A 21,156-nucleotide genomic window follows, 5' to 3' on the forward strand; every position below is an offset into this window, starting at 1 on the left:
CGCACAACAAAAATAAATTACGGACGGGGTTGTGGACTCTCCCTGCCAGGAAGGAAAGGAACTTATCTGGTAAACATAAATTATGTTTTCCTTCCATAAGGCCACAACTTTATTCCTTACTGTTGGGAAAACTATACCCAAACTCCAGAGGACACTGAAGGAATAACGGGAGGGAACAAAAAAGAGGCGGACCCTATTCTGTGGGCACCACAGCCTGCAAAACTTTTCTAACGAAAGCTGCTTCAGCAGAAGCAAACAAATCAAACTTGTAAAATTTAGAAAAGGTGTGAAGGGAGGACCAGTCGCCTTACAAATCTGATCCATAGAGGCTTCGTTCTTAAAAGCCCAGGAGGAAGCCACTGCTCTAGTGGAATGAGCCGTTATCCTCTCAGGAGGCTGTCGTCCCGCTGTCTCATAAGATGACACTCCTCAACCAGAAAGATAGGGAAGTCGTAGTAGCCTTCTGCCCCTTACCTTTCCCCGTATAGATAAAGAGAAAGATTGTCTGAATTCCTTAGTAGCCTGAAGTAGCCAAGGCACAAACCACATCTAGATTGTGAAGCAAGAGTTCCTTCGATGAAGAAGGACACAAAGAAGGAACAACAATTTCTTGATTAATGTTATGATCCGACACCACCTTAGGGAGGAACCCTAATTTAGTACGTAAAACTGCCTTATCAGCATGGAAAACAAGATAAGGGGGGGTAACATTGCAAGGCAGAAATCGCAGAAACTGCGCGCAGAGGCAATAGCCAACAAAAAAAGAACCTTCAAAGATAACAATTTAATGTCAACAGTATGCATAGACTCAAACGAAGACTGCTGCAAAACACTAAGAACAAGATTGAGGCTCCAAGGCGGAGCCCCATATCTAAAGACAGGTCTGATCCTAATCAGAGCCTTAACATAGGACTGCACATCCGGAAGCACAGCCAATCTCTTGTGCAGTAACACTGACAGGGCCGATATCTGTCCCTTCAGGGAACTAGCAAATAGACCCTTCTCCAGTTCATCCTGGAGAAAAGATAACATTTTGGCAACCTTAACCATATGCCAGAAAAAGCCACGCTCTTCAAACCAGTACAAGTAAGTCCTCCACATTTTATGGTAGATACGACGAGTAACTGGCTTACGAGCTTGAACAAGAGAGTGTCGATAACACTCTCAGAAAACCTTCTCTTGGCTAAGACTAAGGCCTCTAGTTATGAAGCCGTCTACTTTCCTGCATTCGCCGACTCAATACGCTCGCCTAATCTCGCCTACCATCGCTGCTGTGGACCTGAATACGTTCGCCAAAGTTATCAAAAAAATCTGTCAAGAAGCCGTGCACCAAGTACGGAGCGATGAGCACCGGACTGTTGTTAATTGACAGTCATCGAACTCGCTGCTCATCGGCTTCTTCGCAGCTTTTTTGATAGCCTGTCACTAACCCCCGCACCTAAATAAAGTTAATACCCTCTAAACCGCCGCTCCTGGACCCCGCCGCAACTATAATAAATGTATTAACCCCTAAATCGCCGCTCCCGGACCCCGCCGACACCTACATCATACCTATTCACCACTATCCTGCCCCCCACTACACCGCCACCACCTATATTCAAGTTATTAACCCCTATCCTGCGGATCCCGGACCCCGCCGCAACTAAATAAATTGTTTAACCCCTAAACCGCCGCACCCGGAGCCCACCGCCACCTATATTAAACTTATTAACCCCTAAACCTAAGTCTAACACTAACACCCCCCCTAACTTTAATATTATTTTAATAAATCTAAATAAAACTTACTATTACTAACTAAATTATTCCTATTTAAAACTAAATACTTACCTGTAAAATAAACCCTAAGATAGCTACAATATAACTAATAATTATATTGTAGCTATTTTAGGATTTATTTTTATTTTACAGGCAACTTTGTATTTATTTTAACCAGGTACAATAGTTATTAAATAGTTATTAACTATTTAATAGCTACCTAGTAAAAATACTTACAAAATTACCTGTAAAATAAATCCTAACCTAAGTTACAATTAAACCTAACCCTACACTATCATTAAATAAATTAAATAAATTACCTACAATTACCTAAAATTAAATTAAATTAAATAAACTAAACTATAGTACAAAAACAAACACTAAATTACAGAAAATAAAAAAGAATTACAAGAAGTTTAAACTAATTACACCTAATCTAAGCCCCCTAATAAAATAATAAAGCCCCCCAAAATAAAAAAATGCCCTACCCTATTCTAAATTACAAAGTAACCAGCTCTTTTACCAGCCCGTAAAAGGGCTTTTTGAGGGGCATTGCCCCAAAGTAATCAGCTCTTTTACCTGTAAAAAAAAAAAATACAAGATTGGATCAGCCAATCGGATTGGATCAGCCAATCGGATTGGATCAGCCAATCAGTGTATGGGTGGTGGGATTTAATGTTGGGGGGTTGTATTTTTTTTTTTTTTTTACAGGTAAAAGAGCAGATTACTTTGGGGCAATGCCCCGCAAAAAGCTGGTTACTTTGTAATTTAGAATAGGGTAGGGCATTTTTTTATTTTGGGGGGCTTTATTATTTTATTAGGGGGCTTAGATTAGGTGTAATTTGTTTAAACTTCTTGTAATTCTTTTTTATTTTCTGTAATTTAGCGTTTGTTTTTTTTGTACTATAGTTTAGTTTATTTAATTTAATTTTAGGTAATTGTAGGTAATTTATTTAATTTTTTTTAATGATAGTGAAGTGTTAGGTTTAATTGTAACTTAGGTTAGGATTTATTTTACAGGTAATTTTGTAAGTATTTTAGCTAGGTAGCTATTAAATAGTTATTAACTATTTAATAGCTATTGTACCTAGTTAAAATAAATACAAAGTTGCCTGTAAAATAAAAATAAATCCTAAAATAGCTACAATATAATTATTAGTTATATTGTAGCTATCTTAGGGTTTATTTTACAAGTAAATATTTAGTTTTAAATAGGATTAATTTAGTTAATACAAGTAATATTATTTAGATTTATTTAAATAATATTTAAGTTGGGGGGGTTAGGGTTAGTGTTAGACTTAGGTTTAGGGGTTAATAATTTTAATATAGGTGGCGGCGGTATAGGGGGCAGGATAGGGGTTAATAACTTTAATATAGGTGGCAGCGGGGTCCGGGAGCGGCGGTTTTGGGGTTAAACAATTTATTTAGTTGCGGCGGGGTCCGGGATCCGCAGGATAGGGGTTAATAAGTTTATGTAGGTGGCGGCGGTATAGGGGGCGGCAGATTAGGGGTTAATATGTATAATGTAGGTGGCGGCAGGGTCCGGGAGCAGCGGTATAGGGGTTAACATGTTTATTATAGTTGCGGCGGGGTCCGGAGCGGCGGTTTAGGGGTCAATAAGTTTATTTAGTTGCGGCGGTGTAGGGGGGGGGCAGATTAGGGGTGTTTAGACTCGGGGTACATGTTAGGGTGTTAGGTGCAGACATCTCCCATAGGAATCAATAGGATATCGGGCAGCAGCGAACATAAGCTTTCGCTATGGTCAGACTCCTATTGATTCCTATGGGATCCGCCGCCTCCAGGGCGGCGGATTGAAATCCAGGTAACGCTGGCCCGGAATAGTGGCGAGCGTACCTGCTAGTAGTTTGAGAACTATCAAAAGTAGTCAGATTGTGCCGAACTTGCGTTGGGAACATCAGTAGTGACGTAACCATCGATCTTTGTCGGACTGAGTCCGGCGGATCGTAGGTTACGTAACTATATTCTATTTTTGCCGGGCAGTAGGGCTTGATAACTATGGCGAATCAGCCTCGCCACAAATACGCTGCGGAATTCCGGCGAATCAGCCTCGCCACAAATACGCTGCGGAATTCCAGCGTATTTGCGGTTGACGGCTTGATAACTAGAGGCCTAAGCATTCAATCTCCACACAGTCAGCCTCAGAGAATCTAGATTTTGATGAACGAAGGGACCCTGTATCAGCAGATCTCTGCGACAAGTTAACCTTCACTGAGGAGATGAGGACATCCCCAAACCACATCCTTCGCGGCCACGATGGAGCAATCAGAATCACTGTTGCTTGCACCTGCTTAATGCGAGCCAACACACGAGGTAGAAGCGGTAATGGAGGAAAAAGAAATATGAGCCTCCATGGTACTGAAAGGGCATCTATCAGTTCAGCCTGAGGATCCCTCGACCTTGACCCGTACCCGAGTAGCTTGGTATTGAGGCGGGATGCCATGAGATCTATTTCCGGCGTCCCCCACTCGCTGCATATCTTTGCAAACACCTCGGGGTGGAGAGACCATTCCCCTGGGTGAAAAGATTGCCTGCTGAGGAAGTCCGCTTTCCAGTTGCCTACACCCAGAATGAAGATCGCTGACAGCGTACATCTGTGAGTCTCCGTCCACTCTAGTATCCGAGATACTTCTCTCATCGCCAAGGGACTTCTCGTTCCCCCCTGACGGTTGATATAGGCAACCAAGATTATATTGTCTGATTGGAATCTGATAAACTGGGACGAACCCAGAAGGGGCCAAGCCTTCAAAGCATTGAAGATTGCCCAGAGTTCCAATATATTGATCGGAAGGTAGGACTCCCACTGAGTCCACAGCTCTTGTGCTCTCTTGGCACCCAAAACGGCTCCCCAGCCAGAAAGGCTTGCGTCCGTAGTCACAATCTCCCTGGACCGTCTCAAGAAGCATGTGCCTTGGGAAAGATGATCTGGACAGAGCCACCAAGAGAGAGAGTCTCTCGACAGGTTCTCCAGCACAATCTGTTGAGACAGATCTGAATGGTCGCCGTTCTATTGTCTCAGCATGCATAGTTGTACGGGTCTGAGATGGAATCTGGCAAATGGAATGATGTCCATACAGGACACCATGAGTCCAATCACCTCCATACACTGGGCCACTGAGGGTCCCAAGGAGGTCTGGAGGGCAAGACAAGCAGTAGTTTGCTTGCAACGTCTCTGATCTGTGAGAAATATTCTCATAGACATGGAGTCTATTATTGTCCCCAGGAAATTCACCCTTGTACTTTGAGTAAGAGAACTCTTTTTCCAAGTTTATCTTCCATCCAGGTGATCTAAGAAGACTGAGAAGGGTCTCCGAGTTTTCTTCTGCTAGATGAAAAGATGGTGCCTGTACCAAGATACCGTCCAGGTAAGGCGCTACTGCAATAGCTTGTGTTCTGGCAATGGCTAGAAAAGCCCCCAGAACCTTCAAAAATATCATTGGAGCAGTAGCTAGGCCAAACGGAAGAGCTATGAACTGGAAGTGCTGGTCCAGAAAGGCAAACCTCAGGAACTGAAAATGTTTCCTGTGAATCAGAACCTGAAGGTATGCATCCTTCAGGTCTATGGTGGTCATAAACTGTCTTTCCTGAACCAGAGGAAGGATTGACCGTATTTTCTCCATCTTGAAAGAGGGAACACTCAGAAACTTGTTTAGGCACTTTAAGTCTTGAATTGGACGAAAAGTTCCCTCCTTTTTTGGAACCAAGAAAATGTTTGAATTAAACCCCAAACCTCTTTCTGCTGTAGGTACCGGGACAATTATTCCTAGAGAGAGGAGAGATCCCGTAAGCAACCTAAAAAGGCAGTTCTCTTTTCTGGTCTTGTATACATGTCGCTGTTTTTAAAATAAAAGTTTTTAAATATACACTTGCTTTATCACAATTATTCTGCTCCTGTTTGGGGGCAGAGTGTGTGTGCTAGTTCTAGCTTCCAAAGTGGTGATTTTCTGCATCCTGCAAATAGGATTCCACAGTCCACTGGGCGGCTGAGAGGTCCCAGTACTGCTGATATTGCACCTGGTGGTGCTTTGTTTCCTGTAAGTACAACCTTGAATCCTTTTTTATCTGGTGTACAAACGTTACTGGGCTATGTGTGTGCCTTTTTTGCCCTTATAGGCATCATAGGATAGGCCCTCGCCAAGGATCATCTCTATCTGGCTGGAGACACCAGTGAGCTGGACCACTGTTAGATGTTCCAGGCTGCCACAATAGCACCATTTGGGTGCGCTACGCTTGTGAGTATATTTCCTATCCTGCTGATGTTTTGTATCTGACTGCCGTGACGTTACTAGGCCATGTTGGCGCCTCTGTGCTTCTTTCTCTTATAGATCCCGTAAGCAACCTAAAAAGGCAGTTCTCTTTTCTGGTCTTGTATACAGTCTGGAAAGTAGGAATCTGCCCCTGAGCGGATGAGATTTGATCCTATCCGGTATCCCTGAGATACAACCTTCAGGACCCAAGGATCCTGTACATCCTGGAGCCAAGTGTCTGAAAAAAGAGATAGTCTGTCCCCCCTACTCGATCCGAACTCAATCCGATCCTGGATCAGGGGCCGCCCCTTCATGCGGATTTGTTCTCGGCAAGATTCTTAGTCGGTTTGGACTTATTCCAGGACTGAAACGGCTTCCAAGTACTCTTGGGCTGCTCAGACTTGGATGAGGATTGCTGTTGTTGTGATTTGTCAGAACGAAAATTACACAATTGCCGTCCCTTAGGCCTATTCTTCCTATCCTGTGGTAGGAAGGCACCTTTCCCTCCGGTAACCGTAGAAATAATGGAGTCCAGCCCTGGACCGAATAAAATTTTCCCCTTGAAAGGAAGAGAAAGGAGTCTGGATTTAGAAGTCATATCCGCAGACCAAAACTTCAACCAGAGAGCCCGGTGCGCTAGGACCACAAAGCTAGAAGCCTTTGCATTTAGGCGAATAATCTGCATATTCGCGTCACAGATGAAGGAGTTAGCAATTCTCAGAGCTTTAATTCTCTCCTGAATATCCTCAAGGGGTGTCTCCACCTCAATGAGCTCTGACAGAGTGTCGCACCAGTAGGTAGCTGCTCCAGCAACCGCCGGTTGAAATAAAAACCCTGTATGTTGAAACAACTTCCTCAGAAAAGTTTCCATTTTCTTATCCATAGGCTCTCTAAAAGAAGAACTATCCTCTAGAGGGATAGTAGTACACTTAGCCAGCGTAGAAATAGCGCCATCCACCTTAGGGATGGAGCCCAACAAATCTAATTGAGAGTCAGGGACCGGGAATATTTTTTTTAAAGTAGACGAGAGGGAAAAAGAATTTCCTATTCTTTCCCATGTGTTACTAATAATATTCGCCATCTTAACCTGCACAGGAAAAGTCAGAGGGACCTTCCTGTCTTCATAAACCCTGTCTAATTTAGGGATCTTAGGTTCCTCAGGGAGTGTAGCCTCTGGAACCTCTAGCATAGACAGAACCTCCATTAATAAAAAACACAGATGCTCAATTTTAAATCTAAAAGGAGGGTTCCTCCGCTGAAGGAGGTTTAGAAACTGTTCCGACTCAGAAAGAAACTACAGAGGTTAACTCATCCTCGAATAGCTGGGACATAGTAGCAAAATCCGACAAATATTCAGATGACTCTAGGTCAGGAGAACTATGATTAACCTTTCTTTTACGTTTGCTAGAGGGAGGGAGGGCACTCAGGGCCGCAGACACCGCTGATTGTAACTGCGCGGTAAAGTCCGCAGGAAAAAAGCCCTCTTCAGATGGAGGACTAGTTGAGCCGTGGGGAACTGCATGTGGAGTGATTAGTGTAGAAAGGGTAGTAATCTCTCGAGACCCAGATTCCTGAGAGGTAGACGGCTCAGAGGGGCTAATAGCACTATGTGTATTAGCAGGCTTGTCACCCTTCTTAGAATTAAGAACAGTGCTTAGGGAAATGGAACAAAATTGAGTAGGCGGGCAAACCACAGCCTTCTCACAATATAAACAGGAATTATTAATCATTACAGAGGGAACAGAACCTTCTAATGTAGTATCAGAGTCCTCAACTAAGATATATTCACAGAAGGACTGACAAAAAGAACACTTTTATTAAAAAAAAAACGGCACCCTTATAATCCAAATAGCTGGGGCACTCACCACCTCCTGGACCCAGACAGCTAACAATGAAAACACTCTTCTTAAGAGTGATGTCCGCAGCAGGATTGTAGAAAAATGAAAAGACCACACCCGGTCACGTGGTGCATAGAACAGGATTTCCCCTGCTATGAAAAAGACGCTGAGCTAATATGAGCTAAGCAACACCCAAAAAACGAAAGTGAAACCTGTTTGTTCCAAGCCAAAAGCACACAGTCTGAGCCCAAAACTCTCACATTAAAGCAGTTATAAAAAACTCCTTGCTGTTCAAATAATCTCCCTGAAGGATATATTAACCCTTGATCCTATTGAGGGATAAAGGAGCCACACTGTGACCCTGTATGGAAAAAGTGTATATATAAAATGGTCTTACCCTCCAGGAGCCATGCTGTGGAACAGGCACAGTCTCTCAAGTGTGACAGTCTTGCAGCAACGCTCTGACTTGACTGTCACACTTGATGGACTTCAGTGTGAAATAGCAAGCAGTGAAACTCACCAACACTGATTGGTCAGAAGCTGTTAGGTGACAGTCTGGATGGGTTAGCAGAAAAACTTTCCATGCATCTCCAGACTAACTTTCATCAATACTCTCACTGAGAGGTTGACATGATTACTTAAAACTCCAGTCCTTTCTTGAAGGGAACATACTCATTACAGGACTTTCCAAATCTTCTGACACTTCTCTGCCACCTCCTATAGTGACGAAAGGCAAAGAATGACTGGGGGATAGGGGAAGTGGGAGGGATATTTAAGCTTTTAGCTGGGGTGTCTTTGCTTCCTCCTGGTAGCCAGGTGTTGTATTTCCCAACACTAAGGAATGAAGTCGTGGACTCTCCCTGCCTTATGGAAGGAAAACAAAATCAGAAATAGTTATACTTTATTTCTCAGAAATGTTGTCTGTTTATGGCTGGTCTATGTTACAGTCGTCATACTGAATCTGAAGCACAGTATCACAACGCACTCTACTTCAACAAAAATAGGTGGAATATAAAGTATGTGTAAAAAGAGAGCATGCGGTTTTGCGTCAATTCAAAAGAAAAAAACACCTGCACTATCTCAAACCTAAATGAAAAGGATTTTTAATAATACCATAATTTCTCCAGAGTATGCAAGCTCACCTGCTCACGTCAAGGTGCGTCCAACTCTAATATATTTCAATATGTGAAGCACTTAAAGGGACATTCCGGTCAAAATTGAAATGCGCATAGGTAAATGACATGTTTAAATAGAAACATATTTGCAATATAAATGTATTGGCAAAAATGCTTCTAGTAAAAGTTATTACTTTTTTAGTGTTAATATTTTTCTCTGCACGTGCATGTGAAGCATAGCTAGATATTCTCAGTACACCAGCATGTTAAATAATGCAGCTGCTCAGATCATCAGTGGGGCTTGTATCATGTCAGCAATTAACAAACTGAGTCATTACCAGATGGTACAAGCACCTCAGGCTCTCTGAGCAAGTGCTGTGTTTAAAATGCTGGTGCACGGTGCATACTTAAATACACTTTTGAAACAGCTATAGTTTTTATGTGAAGCATTTTTGCTAAATACATGCATATTACAAAAATCCTTCTATTCAAAATAGAAATGCATCTATGTGGTTTCCAATTCTGGCTGGACAGTCCCTTTAAAGGGACACGAAACCCACAGTTTTTCATTCATGATTTAGAAAGAGCATGCAATTTTAAGCAACTTTCCAATTTACTTCTATTGTTTAATTTGCTTCATTCTCTTAGTATCCTTTGTTGTAAAGCATATCTAATTAGGCTCAGTAGCTGCTGATTGGTGGCTGCAAATAGATGCCTCCTGTGATTGGCTCACCCATGTGCATTGCTATTTCTTCAACATAGGATACCTAAAGAAACAAAGCAAACTAGATAATAGAAGTAAATTGGAAAGTTATTTAAAATTGCCTGCTCTATCTGAATCATGAAAGAAACATTTTGGGTTTAATGTCCCTTTAAAGTAATTTGTCTCTACAATCTGCACAAAACATCTCTAACATAATAATTTTCATGATTGTATAATGTGGTAAAATTTTTGCCCATGCTGTAGCCCATAAAAATTGTGATTTGCATGCAGGCTCTATTTTTCTCTTTGTACGCTAAAATAAAGAGACATTAAACACTTTGAGATGGTAATATAAAATGATAAATTGTATAAATAAAACAGCTCTGCAATATACTTTCATTATTTATTTTGTCCTCTTTGCCTGTAATTCCATTCTGAAATTGTGAGCTTTTCAGTTCCTGTTATAAATGGAAGTGCAGAACACTGTTAAATCCAGCACAACCATTGGCTGCACACTCTAGTGACCTATTTATAACTGACCCTAATTGGCCACAGCAGAGAAGGTAACACAAGTTACAACATGGCAGCTCCCAGTGTTTTATAGACACTAAAACTTTACACTTATTTAGTCACTTTTTAAATAACTAATGAAACTTTAAAAAATACATCTACATGTTTGTCATGGACTAATCTTTTCTTTTAATGCATCATTCTATCTAGCATGTATTTAGTGTTTAATGTCCCTATAAGAAGCATAGATCACTATGGATTAAATTATGAACACGGTGCACTCAAAAACACTGCCAAACAATAAAATATGATTGCAATTCAATAAAATACCATTTAAACACTTATAGAGAAAGAATACCTAACTGTGCAGTTGCTTTCACATATACATTTTGTGCTGGAGTAATTCAACTCACAAAAACACCTCAGTATGCAAAGCCTTCCATATAAAATTCAAGTGAAATCCTAGGATGTGATTTTTCAGGTCTGAACATACAAAGAAAGAGCATGAATGGGGAGACATCTGGGCTGTGACAATGCTACGTTGTATACTGATAGCTGGGAACAAGTTTCAACCAATATACTAAATATATTTGCATATCTGTGACATCTATCTTCAATTTGTGCCAATAGTATTACTGCACATTTGGGTGATTAGAATACAGTTTCTATTTTATCCTAATCTCTGGTATTCTGGACTTTTGAGGATAATGTAGCTTAAAGGGACACTGAACCCAAATTTTTTCTTTCGTGATTCAGATAGAGCAGGCAACTTTCTAATTTACTTCCATTATCAAATTTTCTTCATTCTCTTGGTATCTTTATTTGAAATGCAAGAATGTAAGTTTAGATGCCGGCCCATTTTTGGTGAACAACCTGGTTTGTTCTTGCTGATTGGTGGATAAATTCATCCACCAATAAAAAAGTGCTGTCCAGAGGTCTGAACTAATAAAAAAGCTTAGATGCCTTCTTTTTCAAATAAAGATAGCAAGAGAACAAAGAAAAATTGATAATAGGAGTAAATTAGAAAGTTGCTTAAAATTGCATGCTCTATCTAAATCACGAAAGAAAAAAATTGGGTTCAGTGTCCCTTTAAGGTACATGAAACCCAAACTTTCTTTCACAGTTCAGATAGAGCATGTAATTTAAAACAATGTTCTAATTTACTTCTATTATCAAATTTTCTGCAATCTCTTGGTATCTTTTGTAGAAAACCAGGGACTTAAAGGGACATTCCAGTCAAAATTTAAATGCACATAGATTTATTACATCTTTGAATAGAAACATATTTGCAATATAAATGTATTGGCAAAAGTGCTTCTAGTAAATGTTATCACTGTTTTAATGTTAACATTTTTCTCTGCACGTGCATGTGAAGCATAGCTAGATATTCTCAGTGCACCAGCATTTTAAATAATGCAGCTGCTCATATAATCAGTGGGGCTTGTATCATGTCAGCAATTAACAAATTGAGTTATTACCAAATGATACAAGCACCTTAGGCTCTCTGAGCAATGGCTGTGTTTAAAAGGCTGGTGCACGGTGCATACTTAAATACACTTTTGAAACAGCTATAGCTTTTATTAGAAGTATTTTTGCTAATGCATATATATTACAAAATGACTTCTGTTCAATACCAAAATGCACCCATGTGGTTTCCAATTTTGGCTGTAATATCCCTTTAAGCACAGGAGCGTGCATGTGTAAGGAAGGAGCACTATATGGCAGCGGTTTTGCAAGAATGTTACCCATCTGCAAGAGCACTAGATGGCAGCACTTGTAGTGCTCTAGACACCTAGCTAAGTATCTATTCAACAAAGAATACAATGAGAACAAAGCAAATTTAATAATAGAAGTAAATTGGAAACCTTTTTTAAATTGTTGGCGCTGTCCGAATCACAAAATAAACTTTGTGGGTTTCATATCTCTTCAAACTCACGGAGTGGAATTATGCAAGACTCTAAAAGCTTTATATTTTTACTGCTGGAATCTGACTAATTATGGCTGCTACACGTTTTAAGATTAATTATGCCCAAATAATGAATCCATTGAAAGTGATGCAGAATTTATGTAAACAGCGGACTAGAATATATCAAGAATAAAATTCCTTAGTAGCCACATCCCATTATAAAAGGGACTTTAAGTATCCAATCAGGATGCTAGACCCAGGACTATCCAGAAACCATGCATCTGACATGTGCAGGCACAGTCATTTTATTTTCCTCCTCAATTTAATGTAGTTTATTTTTAAATCTCGTGTGATTTCAGTGAAATCTCCCGAGACCACAGTAAAGCAAAGTGTAAACTCTGATGAAGCAGATTGGCTGTTTTTTGTTTTCACCATGCAGATGACAGTTGCTGAAGCTTAACTGTTCACAGAACACTTACTCTAGCGAGCTGAGGAAATTGAGGTAAAATGTCTCCCTTTTTTACATAGAGATGTTCATGTGATATTTTATAGTAAGCTTTTCTGTTAAACTATATCCCTTTTAAGTGATTTAGCAAATGAGTATCATGTCCCTTTAAGCAAATGCTCCTTTATTATATTCTTCTGCCTCTTTGACAGGAGGCCAAAGAGTGACCTCTTTCGCATTCCTATGGCTATATATATTCTCGTTATACAAATTTATAATTAGTGTAAAGAGATATAATTGCATTTCTTGAGACCCATTAGTTGCCGTATATATCATGACTAATGGAATACCTGTAGTTATGTGCACTGTATTAAATTGATGGCTATGTCATAGTCCTGTACTTCTTAAAGGGACAGTCTACACCAGAATTTTTATTGTTTAAAAAGATAGATAATCCCTTTATAACCCATTCCCTAGTTTTGCATAACCAACACAGTTATATAAATACACTTTTTACCTCTGTGATTACCTTGTATCTAAGCCTTTGCAGGCTGCCCTATACCTCAGTCATGCAGTTTAGCCAATCAGTGCAGACTCCTAAATAACTACACAGGAGTGAGCATAATGTTATCTATATGACACACATGAACTAGTACTGTCTAACTGTGAAAAACGTTTAAAATGCTTTGAGCTAAGAGGCGGTTTTCAATGGTTTAGAAATCAGTTTGAACCTACCTAGATTTAGGTTTTGAAAAATACCACCTAGGGAACAAAGCAAATTTAATGATAAAAGTAAATTGGAAAGTTGTTTAAATGTAGGAGGTAGAAAAGATAAGCAATGATATATTAATTTTCAATTGTTCTCTTTAAATATTGGGCTTTGGTTTACAGACAGAGACAATATAAAGATGTTTGTGTACAGACAAAGATAAAATAAGGATATCTGATTTTCTGCAAGCTCAACTCATTTTAATGGGTTGTGTTTTGAAAGAACAAAATCAGCTATTTCAAATACAAAAATAAACCTACATTTTATACTCTGCAGCTGGTATAACAAGTCACTGAAAACACATTAAGGTCAAAACTATTTTAGCATACACCGCCTCTTTAATTCATGATTGGCGTCTATGTAAACCATATTTGGTGGTACTCGCCTCTTTATAATCCTCCACCACAGTCAGTACAATGTCTATTGTGTGTAGGATTCCCATGGCCATCACAGTCTTATCCTCCACTTCTTCATACTCTTCACTCTGAAGAACCTTAACAAATATCTCTGCCTAGGTGACAAAGTGACAAATACATTATCAGCGTCTGTAGTGATAGGTGACTATAGCAAATAGTGTGACCAGATGGTGCCTGCATACAAAACAGTATGGCTCTTGTTATCAAACCAACAATTCTGAATTTGAACTGTAGAAAGCATCATAAAACAATGGGATACAAATCTGTTTAAAACAAAGAAAAACTGACGTATTTTATTTAGAACATTTGCATTGTTACTAAATTGTCATTTACTTCTCAGGTTCAGGATGGCTTTTTATGTTAAGAAAATAACAAACGTGGTTTAAAATAATACTTTTATAATATAAATCTAATATAAAAGTACAGTGTACGAGGGCTCAGGCAGGTATGAGGTTTTGTGATCTACATTCACCTCTTGGGTCGCAGACATAATAAAGGGCTTGATGACAAGAACGTTTAGCTGAGAGGTTAGTATTCGTTACAGTAAGCAATGCAGAATCAAACAACTTTGCAAAATACTTTTTATTAATTTATTTTGACCCCAGTTTTTTTAATTTAGCTCTAACAATTGAGGATTTTCTAATTCTCAGAACTTGGTAAAATCACCTTGCTGAATTTCCAAGGCTAACCCTGCTACCTACATTTTCCCATTTGGCTTTAAAGGGCCATTATAATGATGAAGTGAAATGATCTAATTTGTAATAGCGTGTCACTTTATCACTAGAGATGTAGTAAAGTTAAGTGTTTAACCCCTGCATAGCATTGCTGGTTTATAGGTTTATTCTAAGCAACACAACAGAAATAACTTGCAATTACTGTTCATTTAACTCCAAGATACTTTAGATAATTTATGCAACCAACAAAAACAATGTGTGACTATTCAGAAACTCACCAGATGCCTTGTCATGTCTACTGCAATCGGAGCCACCTCCTGACTGTACTCACAAATCATCTTCTGAATAACATTGGTTAGGTCATCGTTTTCTGTCTCACGAACGATGTGAAGAAGTTCCTGCATAACAGGCCGGATATGTGGTCTCATATGCTCTTTGGCTAGGCAATACAGAGAGGCGATGTTAAAGGGACACTCAAGTCAAACAGAGAGGCGATGTTAAAGGGACACTCAAGTCAAAATTAAACTTTCATGAATTAGATAAAACATGCCATTTTAAACAACTTTCCAATTTACTTCCATTAACAAAATGTGCACAATGTTTTTATATTTACACTTTTTGAGTCACCAGCTCCTACTGAGCATGTGCAAGAATTCACAGTCTATACGTATACGCATTTGTGATTGGCTGATGGCTGTCACATGATACAGGAGGAGTGGAAATAAACATCACTTTGAAAAAGTCTACTACTCATTTAAAGTTCAAACTAAGTGCTATTGCACTGCCTTTTTATCATGCATTTGGTTGATTATGCAAATCTACTGTATTTACTGGTCCTTTAATAGGGACATTCCAGTCAAAATGTGAATGCGCATAGATTTATTACATATTTGAATAGAAACATATTTGCAATATACCTGTGTTAGCAAAAATGCTTCTAGTAAAAGTTATCATTGTATTAGTGTTAACATTTTTCTCTGCACGTGCATGTGAAGCATAGCTAGATATCGTCACTGCACCTACATTTTAAATACTGCAGCTGCTCAGATCATTACTGGGACTTGTATCATGTCAGCAATTAACAAATGTAGTCATTACCAGATGGTACAATCACTTTAGGCTCTCTGAGCAAGTGCTGGTGCACGGTGCATACTTAAATACACTTTTGAAACAGCTATAGTTTTTATTAGAAGCATTTTTGCTAATACATGTATATTACAAAATTTCTTCTGTTCAATACCGACATGCACCCATGTGGTTTCCAATTTTGGCTGGAATATCCCTTTAACCCCTTAACGACTGAGGACGTGCAGGGTACGTCCTCAGAAAAAAGGCAGTTAATGCCTGAGAACGTACCCTGCACGTCCTCGGTGTGGAAAGCAGCTGGAAGCGATCCTGCTCGCTTCCAGCTGCTTTCCGGTTATTGCAGTGATGCCTCGATATGGAGGCATCCTGCAATAACCTTAAATGGCCATCCGGTGCAGAGAGAGCCACTCTGTGGCCCTCTCTGCACCGGACATTGGTGGCCGGTAACGTTGGTGGGTGGGAGCTGACTTGGGAGGCGGGTGGGCGGCCATCGATGGGCCGGGTAATGTAGAGGGGGGCGGGATCGGGGGCGGGGGCGATGGGGGCGCGCACAGGCGCGCGCGTGTGCACGCCGGGTGGCGGGCGGGCGCGTGCACGGGGCGGGAGCGGGTGGGAACCGCTACACTACAGAAAAGTTTCAGGTACAGCTTATTATTTTAATAAAACAAAATAACAGTAAAGGTATCTAGGAGGGGGTGGGGGTTTGTTCTTTGGTGGGTAGGGGAGCTACACTACAGAAAATGGGGAAAAAATGAAAAAGCAACTGTTTTTTTTAATAAACTGGGTACTGGCAGACAGCTGCCAGTACCCAAGATGGCGGCCATTAAGGCAGAGGGGGAGGGTTAGACAGCTGTTTGGTGGGGGATCAGCCAGGTTGGGGGCTAAGGGGGGCTCCTACACAGCAGCATATGTAAATATGCTTTAAAAAAAAAAAAAAGCCTAAATATATATTTTATTTTAGTACTGGCAGAGTTGCTGCCAGTACTTAAGATGGCGGGGACAATTGTGGGGTGGGGGAGGGAAGGGAGCTGTTTGGGAGGGATCAGGGGTCTGATGTGTCAGGTGGGAGGCTGATCTCTACACTAAAGCTAAAATTAACCCTGCAAGCTCCCTACAAACTTCCTAATTAACCCCTTCACTGCTAGCTATAATACACGTGTGATGCGCAGCGGCATTTAGCGGCCTTCTAAGTACCAAAAAGCAACGCCAAAGCCATATATGTCTGCTATTTCTGAACAAAGGGGATCCCAGAGAAGCATTTAGAACAATTTGTGCCATAATTGCACAAGCTGTTTGTAAATGATTTCAGTGAGAAACCTAAAATTGTGAAAAAACAGAATTTATGTTTACCTGATAAATTACTTTCTCCAACGGTGTGTCCGGTCCACGGCGTCATCCTTACTTGTGGGATATTCTCCTCCCCAACAGGAAATGGCAAAGAGCCCAGCAAAGCTGGTCACATGATCCCTCCTAGGCTCCGCCTACCCCAGTCATTCGACCGACGTTAAGGAGGAATATTTGCATAGGAGAAACCATATGTTACCGTGGTGACTGTAGTTAAAGAAAATAAATTATCAGACCTGATTAAAAAAACCAGGGCGGGCCGTGGGCCGGACACACCCGTGGAGAAAGTAAATTATAAGGTAAACATAAATTCTGTTTTCTCCAACATAGGTGTGTCCGGTCCACGGCGTCATCCTTACTTGTGGGAACCAATACCAAAGCTTTAGGACACGGATGAAGGGAGGGAGCAAATCAGGTCACCTAAATGGAAGGCACCACGGCTTGCAAAACCTTTCTCCCAAAAATAGCCTCAGAAGAAGCAAAAGTATCAAATTTGTAAAATTTAGAAAAAGTGTGCAGTGAAGACCAAGTCACTGCCTTACATATCTGATCAACAGAAGCCTCGTTCTTGAAGGCCCATGTGGAAGCCACAGCCCTAGTGGAGTGAGCTGTGATTCTTTCAGGAGGCTGCCGTCCGGCAGTCTCATAAGCCAATCGGATAATGCTTTTAATCCAGAAGGAGAGAGAGGTAGAAGTTGCTTTTTGACCTCTCCGTTTACCAGAATAAACAACAAACAAAGACAAAGTTTGTCTGAAATCCTTAGTAGCTGCTAAGTAAAATTTGAGAGCACGAACTACATCCAAGTTGTGTAACAAACGTTCCTTCTTTGAAACTGGATTAGGACACAAAGAAGGCACAACTATCTCCTGGTTAATGTTTTTGTTAGAAACACCTTTTGGAAGAAAACCAGGTTTAGTACGCAAAACCACCTTATCTGCATGGAACATCAGATAAGGAGAAGAACACTGCAGAGCAGATAATTCTGAAACTCTTCTAGCAGAAGAAATTGCAACCAAAAACAAAACTTTCCAAGATAATAACTTAATATCAAAGAAATGTAAGGGTTCAAACGGAACCCCCTAAAGAACTGAAAGAACTAGGTTGAGACTCCAAGGAGGAGTCAAAATTTTGTAAACAGGCTTGATTCTAACCAGAGCCTGAACAAAGGCTAGAACATCTGGCACAGCTGCCAGCTTTTTGTGAAGTAACACAGACAAGGCAGAAATCTGTCCCATCAAGGAACTTGCAGATAATCCTTTTTCCAATCCTTCTCGAAGGAAGGATAGACTCTTAGGAATCTTAACCTTGTCCCAAGGGAATCCTGCAGATTCACACCAACAGATATACCAAATTATGTGGTAATTTTTCTGGTTACAGGCTTTCAGGCCTGAACAAGAGTATTAATAACAGAATCTGAGAACCCTCGCTTTGATAAGATCAAGCGTTCAATCTCCAAGCAGTCAGCTGGAGTGGGTCGAACGGACCTAGAACAAGAAGGTCTCGTCTCAAAGGTAGCTTCCATGGTGGAGCCGATGACATATTCACCAGATCTGCATACCAAGTCCTGCGTGGCCACGCAGGAGCTATCAAAATCACCGACGCCCTCTCCTGATTGATCCTGGCTACCAGCCTGGGGATGAGAGGAAACGGCGGGAACACATAAGCTAGTTTGAAGGTCCAAGGTGCTACTAGTGCATCCACTAGAGCCGCCTTGGGATCCCTGGATCTGTACCCGTAGTAAGGAACTCTAAAGTTCTGACGAGAGGCCATCAGATCCATGTCTGGAATGCCCCACGGTTGAGTGACTTGGGCAAAGATTTCCGGATGGAGTTCCCACTCCCCCGGATGCAATGTCTGACGACTCAGAAAATCCGCTTCCCAATTTTCCACTCCTGGGATGTGGATAGCAGACAGGTGGCAGGAGTGAGACTCCGCCCATAGAATGATTTTGGTCACTTCTTCCATCGCTAGGGAACTCCTTGTTCCCCCCTGATGGTTGATGTATGAACTTGGCCCTCCTAGCTGAGGCCAAGCTTTGAGAGCATTGAATATCGCTCTCAGTTCCAGAATATTTATCGGTAGAAGAGATTCTACCCGAAACCAAAGACCCTGAGCTTTCAGGGATCCCCAGACCGCGCCCCAGCCCATCAGACTGGCGTCGGTCGTGACAATGACCCACTCTGGTCTGCGGAAGGTCATCCCTTGTGACAGGTTGTCCAGGGACAGCCACCAACGGAATGAGTCTCTGGTCCTCTGATTTACTTGTATCTTCGGAGACAAGTCTGAATAGTCCCCATTCCACTGACTGAGCATGAACAGTTGTAATGGTCTTAGATGAATGCGCACAAAAGGAACTATGTCCATTGCCGCTACCATCAAACCTATCACTTCCATGCACTGCGCTATGGAAGGAAGAGGAACGGAATGAAGTATCCGACAAGAGTCTAGAAGTTTTGTTTTTCTGGCTTCTGTCAGAAAAATCCTCATTTCTAAGGAGTCTATTATAGTTCCCAAGAAGGGAACCCTCGTTGACGGAGATAGAGAACTCTTTTCCACGTTCACTTTCCATCCGTGAGATCTGAGAAAGGCCAGGACAATGTCCGTGTGAGCCTTTACTTGAGGAAGGGACGACGCTCGAATCAGAATGTCGTCCAAGTAAGGTACTACAGCAATGCCCCTTGGTCTTAGCACCGCCAGAAGGGACCCTAGTACCTATGAGAAAATCCTAGGAGCAGTGGCTAATCCGAAAGAAAACGCCACGAACTGGAAATGCTTGTCCAGGAATTCAAACCTTAGGAACCGATGATGTTCCTTGTGGATAGGAATATGTAGATACGCATCCTTGAAATCCACCTTGGTCATGAATTGACCTTCCTGGATGGAAGGAAGGAGTGTTCGAATGGTTTCCATCTTGAACGATGGAACCTTGAGAAACTTGTTCAAGATCTTGAGATCTAAGATTGGTCTGAACGTTCCCTCTTTTTTGGGAACTATGAACAGATTGGAGTAGAACCCCATCCCTTGTTCTCCTAATGGAACAGGATGAATCACTCCCATTTTTAGCAGGTCTTCTACCCAATGTAAGAATGCCTGTCTTCTTATGTGATCTGAAGACAACTGAGACCTGTGGAACCTCCCCCTTGGAGGAAGCCCCTTGAACTCCAGAGAATAACCTTGGGAGACTATTTCTAGCGCCCAAGGATCCAGAACATCTCTTGCCCCAGCCTGAGCGAAGAGAGAGAGTCTGCCCCCCACCAGATCCGGTCCCGGATCGGGGGCCCGCATTTCATGCTGTCTTGGTAGCAGTGGCAGGTTTCCTGGCCTGCTTTCCTTTGTTCCAGCCTTGCATAGGTCTCCAGGCTGGATTGGCTTGAGAAGTATTACCTTCCTGCTTAGAGGACGTAGCCCTTGGGGCTGATCCGTTTCTGCGAAAGGGACGAAACTTAGGTTTATTTTTGGTCTTGAAAAGACCTATCCTGAGGAAGGGCGTGGCCCTTGCCCCCAGTGATATCAGAGATAATCTCTTTCAAGTCAGGGCCAAAGAGTGTTTTCCCCTTGAAAGGAATGTCAAGCAATTTGTTCTTGGAAGACGCATCCGCTGCCCAAGATTTTAACCAAAGCGCTCTGCGCCACAACAGCAACCCCAGAAGTTTTTCGCCGCTAACCTAGCCAATTGCAAGGTGGCGTCTAGGGTGAAAGAATTAGCCAATTTAAGAGCACGAATTCTGTCCATAATCTCCTCATAAGAAGAAGAATTACTAATAATCGCCTTTCCTAGCTCATCAAACTAGAAACACGCGGCTGCAGTGACAGGGACAATGCATGCAATTGGTTGTAGAAGGGAACCTTGCTGAACAAACATCTTTAGCAGACCTTCTGATTTTTTATCCATAGGATCTTGGAAAGCACAACTATCTTCTATGGGTATAGTGGCGCGCTTGTGTAGAGTAGAAACCGCCCCCTCGACCTTGGGGACTGTCTGCCATCAGTCCTCTCTGGGGTCGACTATAGGAAAACAATTTTATAAATATGGGGGGAGGTACTAAAGGTATACCGGGCCTGTCCCATTCTTTACTAACAATGTACGCCACCCGCTTGGATATAGGAAAAGCTTCGGGGGGCCCCGGGGCCTCTAAGAACTTTTCCATTTTACATAGTGGTTCTGGAATGACCAGATAATCACAATCATCCAAATTGGATAACACCTCCTTAAGCAGAGCGCGGAGATGTTCCAACTTAAATTTAAAAGTAATCACATCAGGTTCAGCTTGTTGAGAAATGTTTCCTGAATCTGAAATTTCTCCCTCAGACAAAACCTCCCTGGCCCCC

General features: G+C 41.5%; 1 protein-coding gene across 1 annotated transcript in view; it reads right to left on the bottom strand.

Annotated features, from left to right (window-relative positions):
- IPO8 (importin 8) overlaps positions 1-21,156 on the bottom strand; it is a gene marked incomplete in the record, with an annotated part of 217,276 nt that overhangs the window by 150,258 nt on the left and 45,862 nt on the right. The window contains 2 exon segments of the mRNA XM_053718807.1: positions 13,692-13,817; positions 14,675-14,835. Coding sequence (XP_053574782.1) covers positions 13,692-13,817; positions 14,675-14,835 — 287 coding nt within the window.

The sequence above is a fragment of the Bombina bombina genome, chromosome 6 (assembly GCF_027579735.1).
Source record: "Bombina bombina isolate aBomBom1 chromosome 6, aBomBom1.pri, whole genome shotgun sequence".
NCBI lineage: Eukaryota > Metazoa > Chordata > Amphibia > Anura > Bombinatoridae > Bombina > Bombina bombina.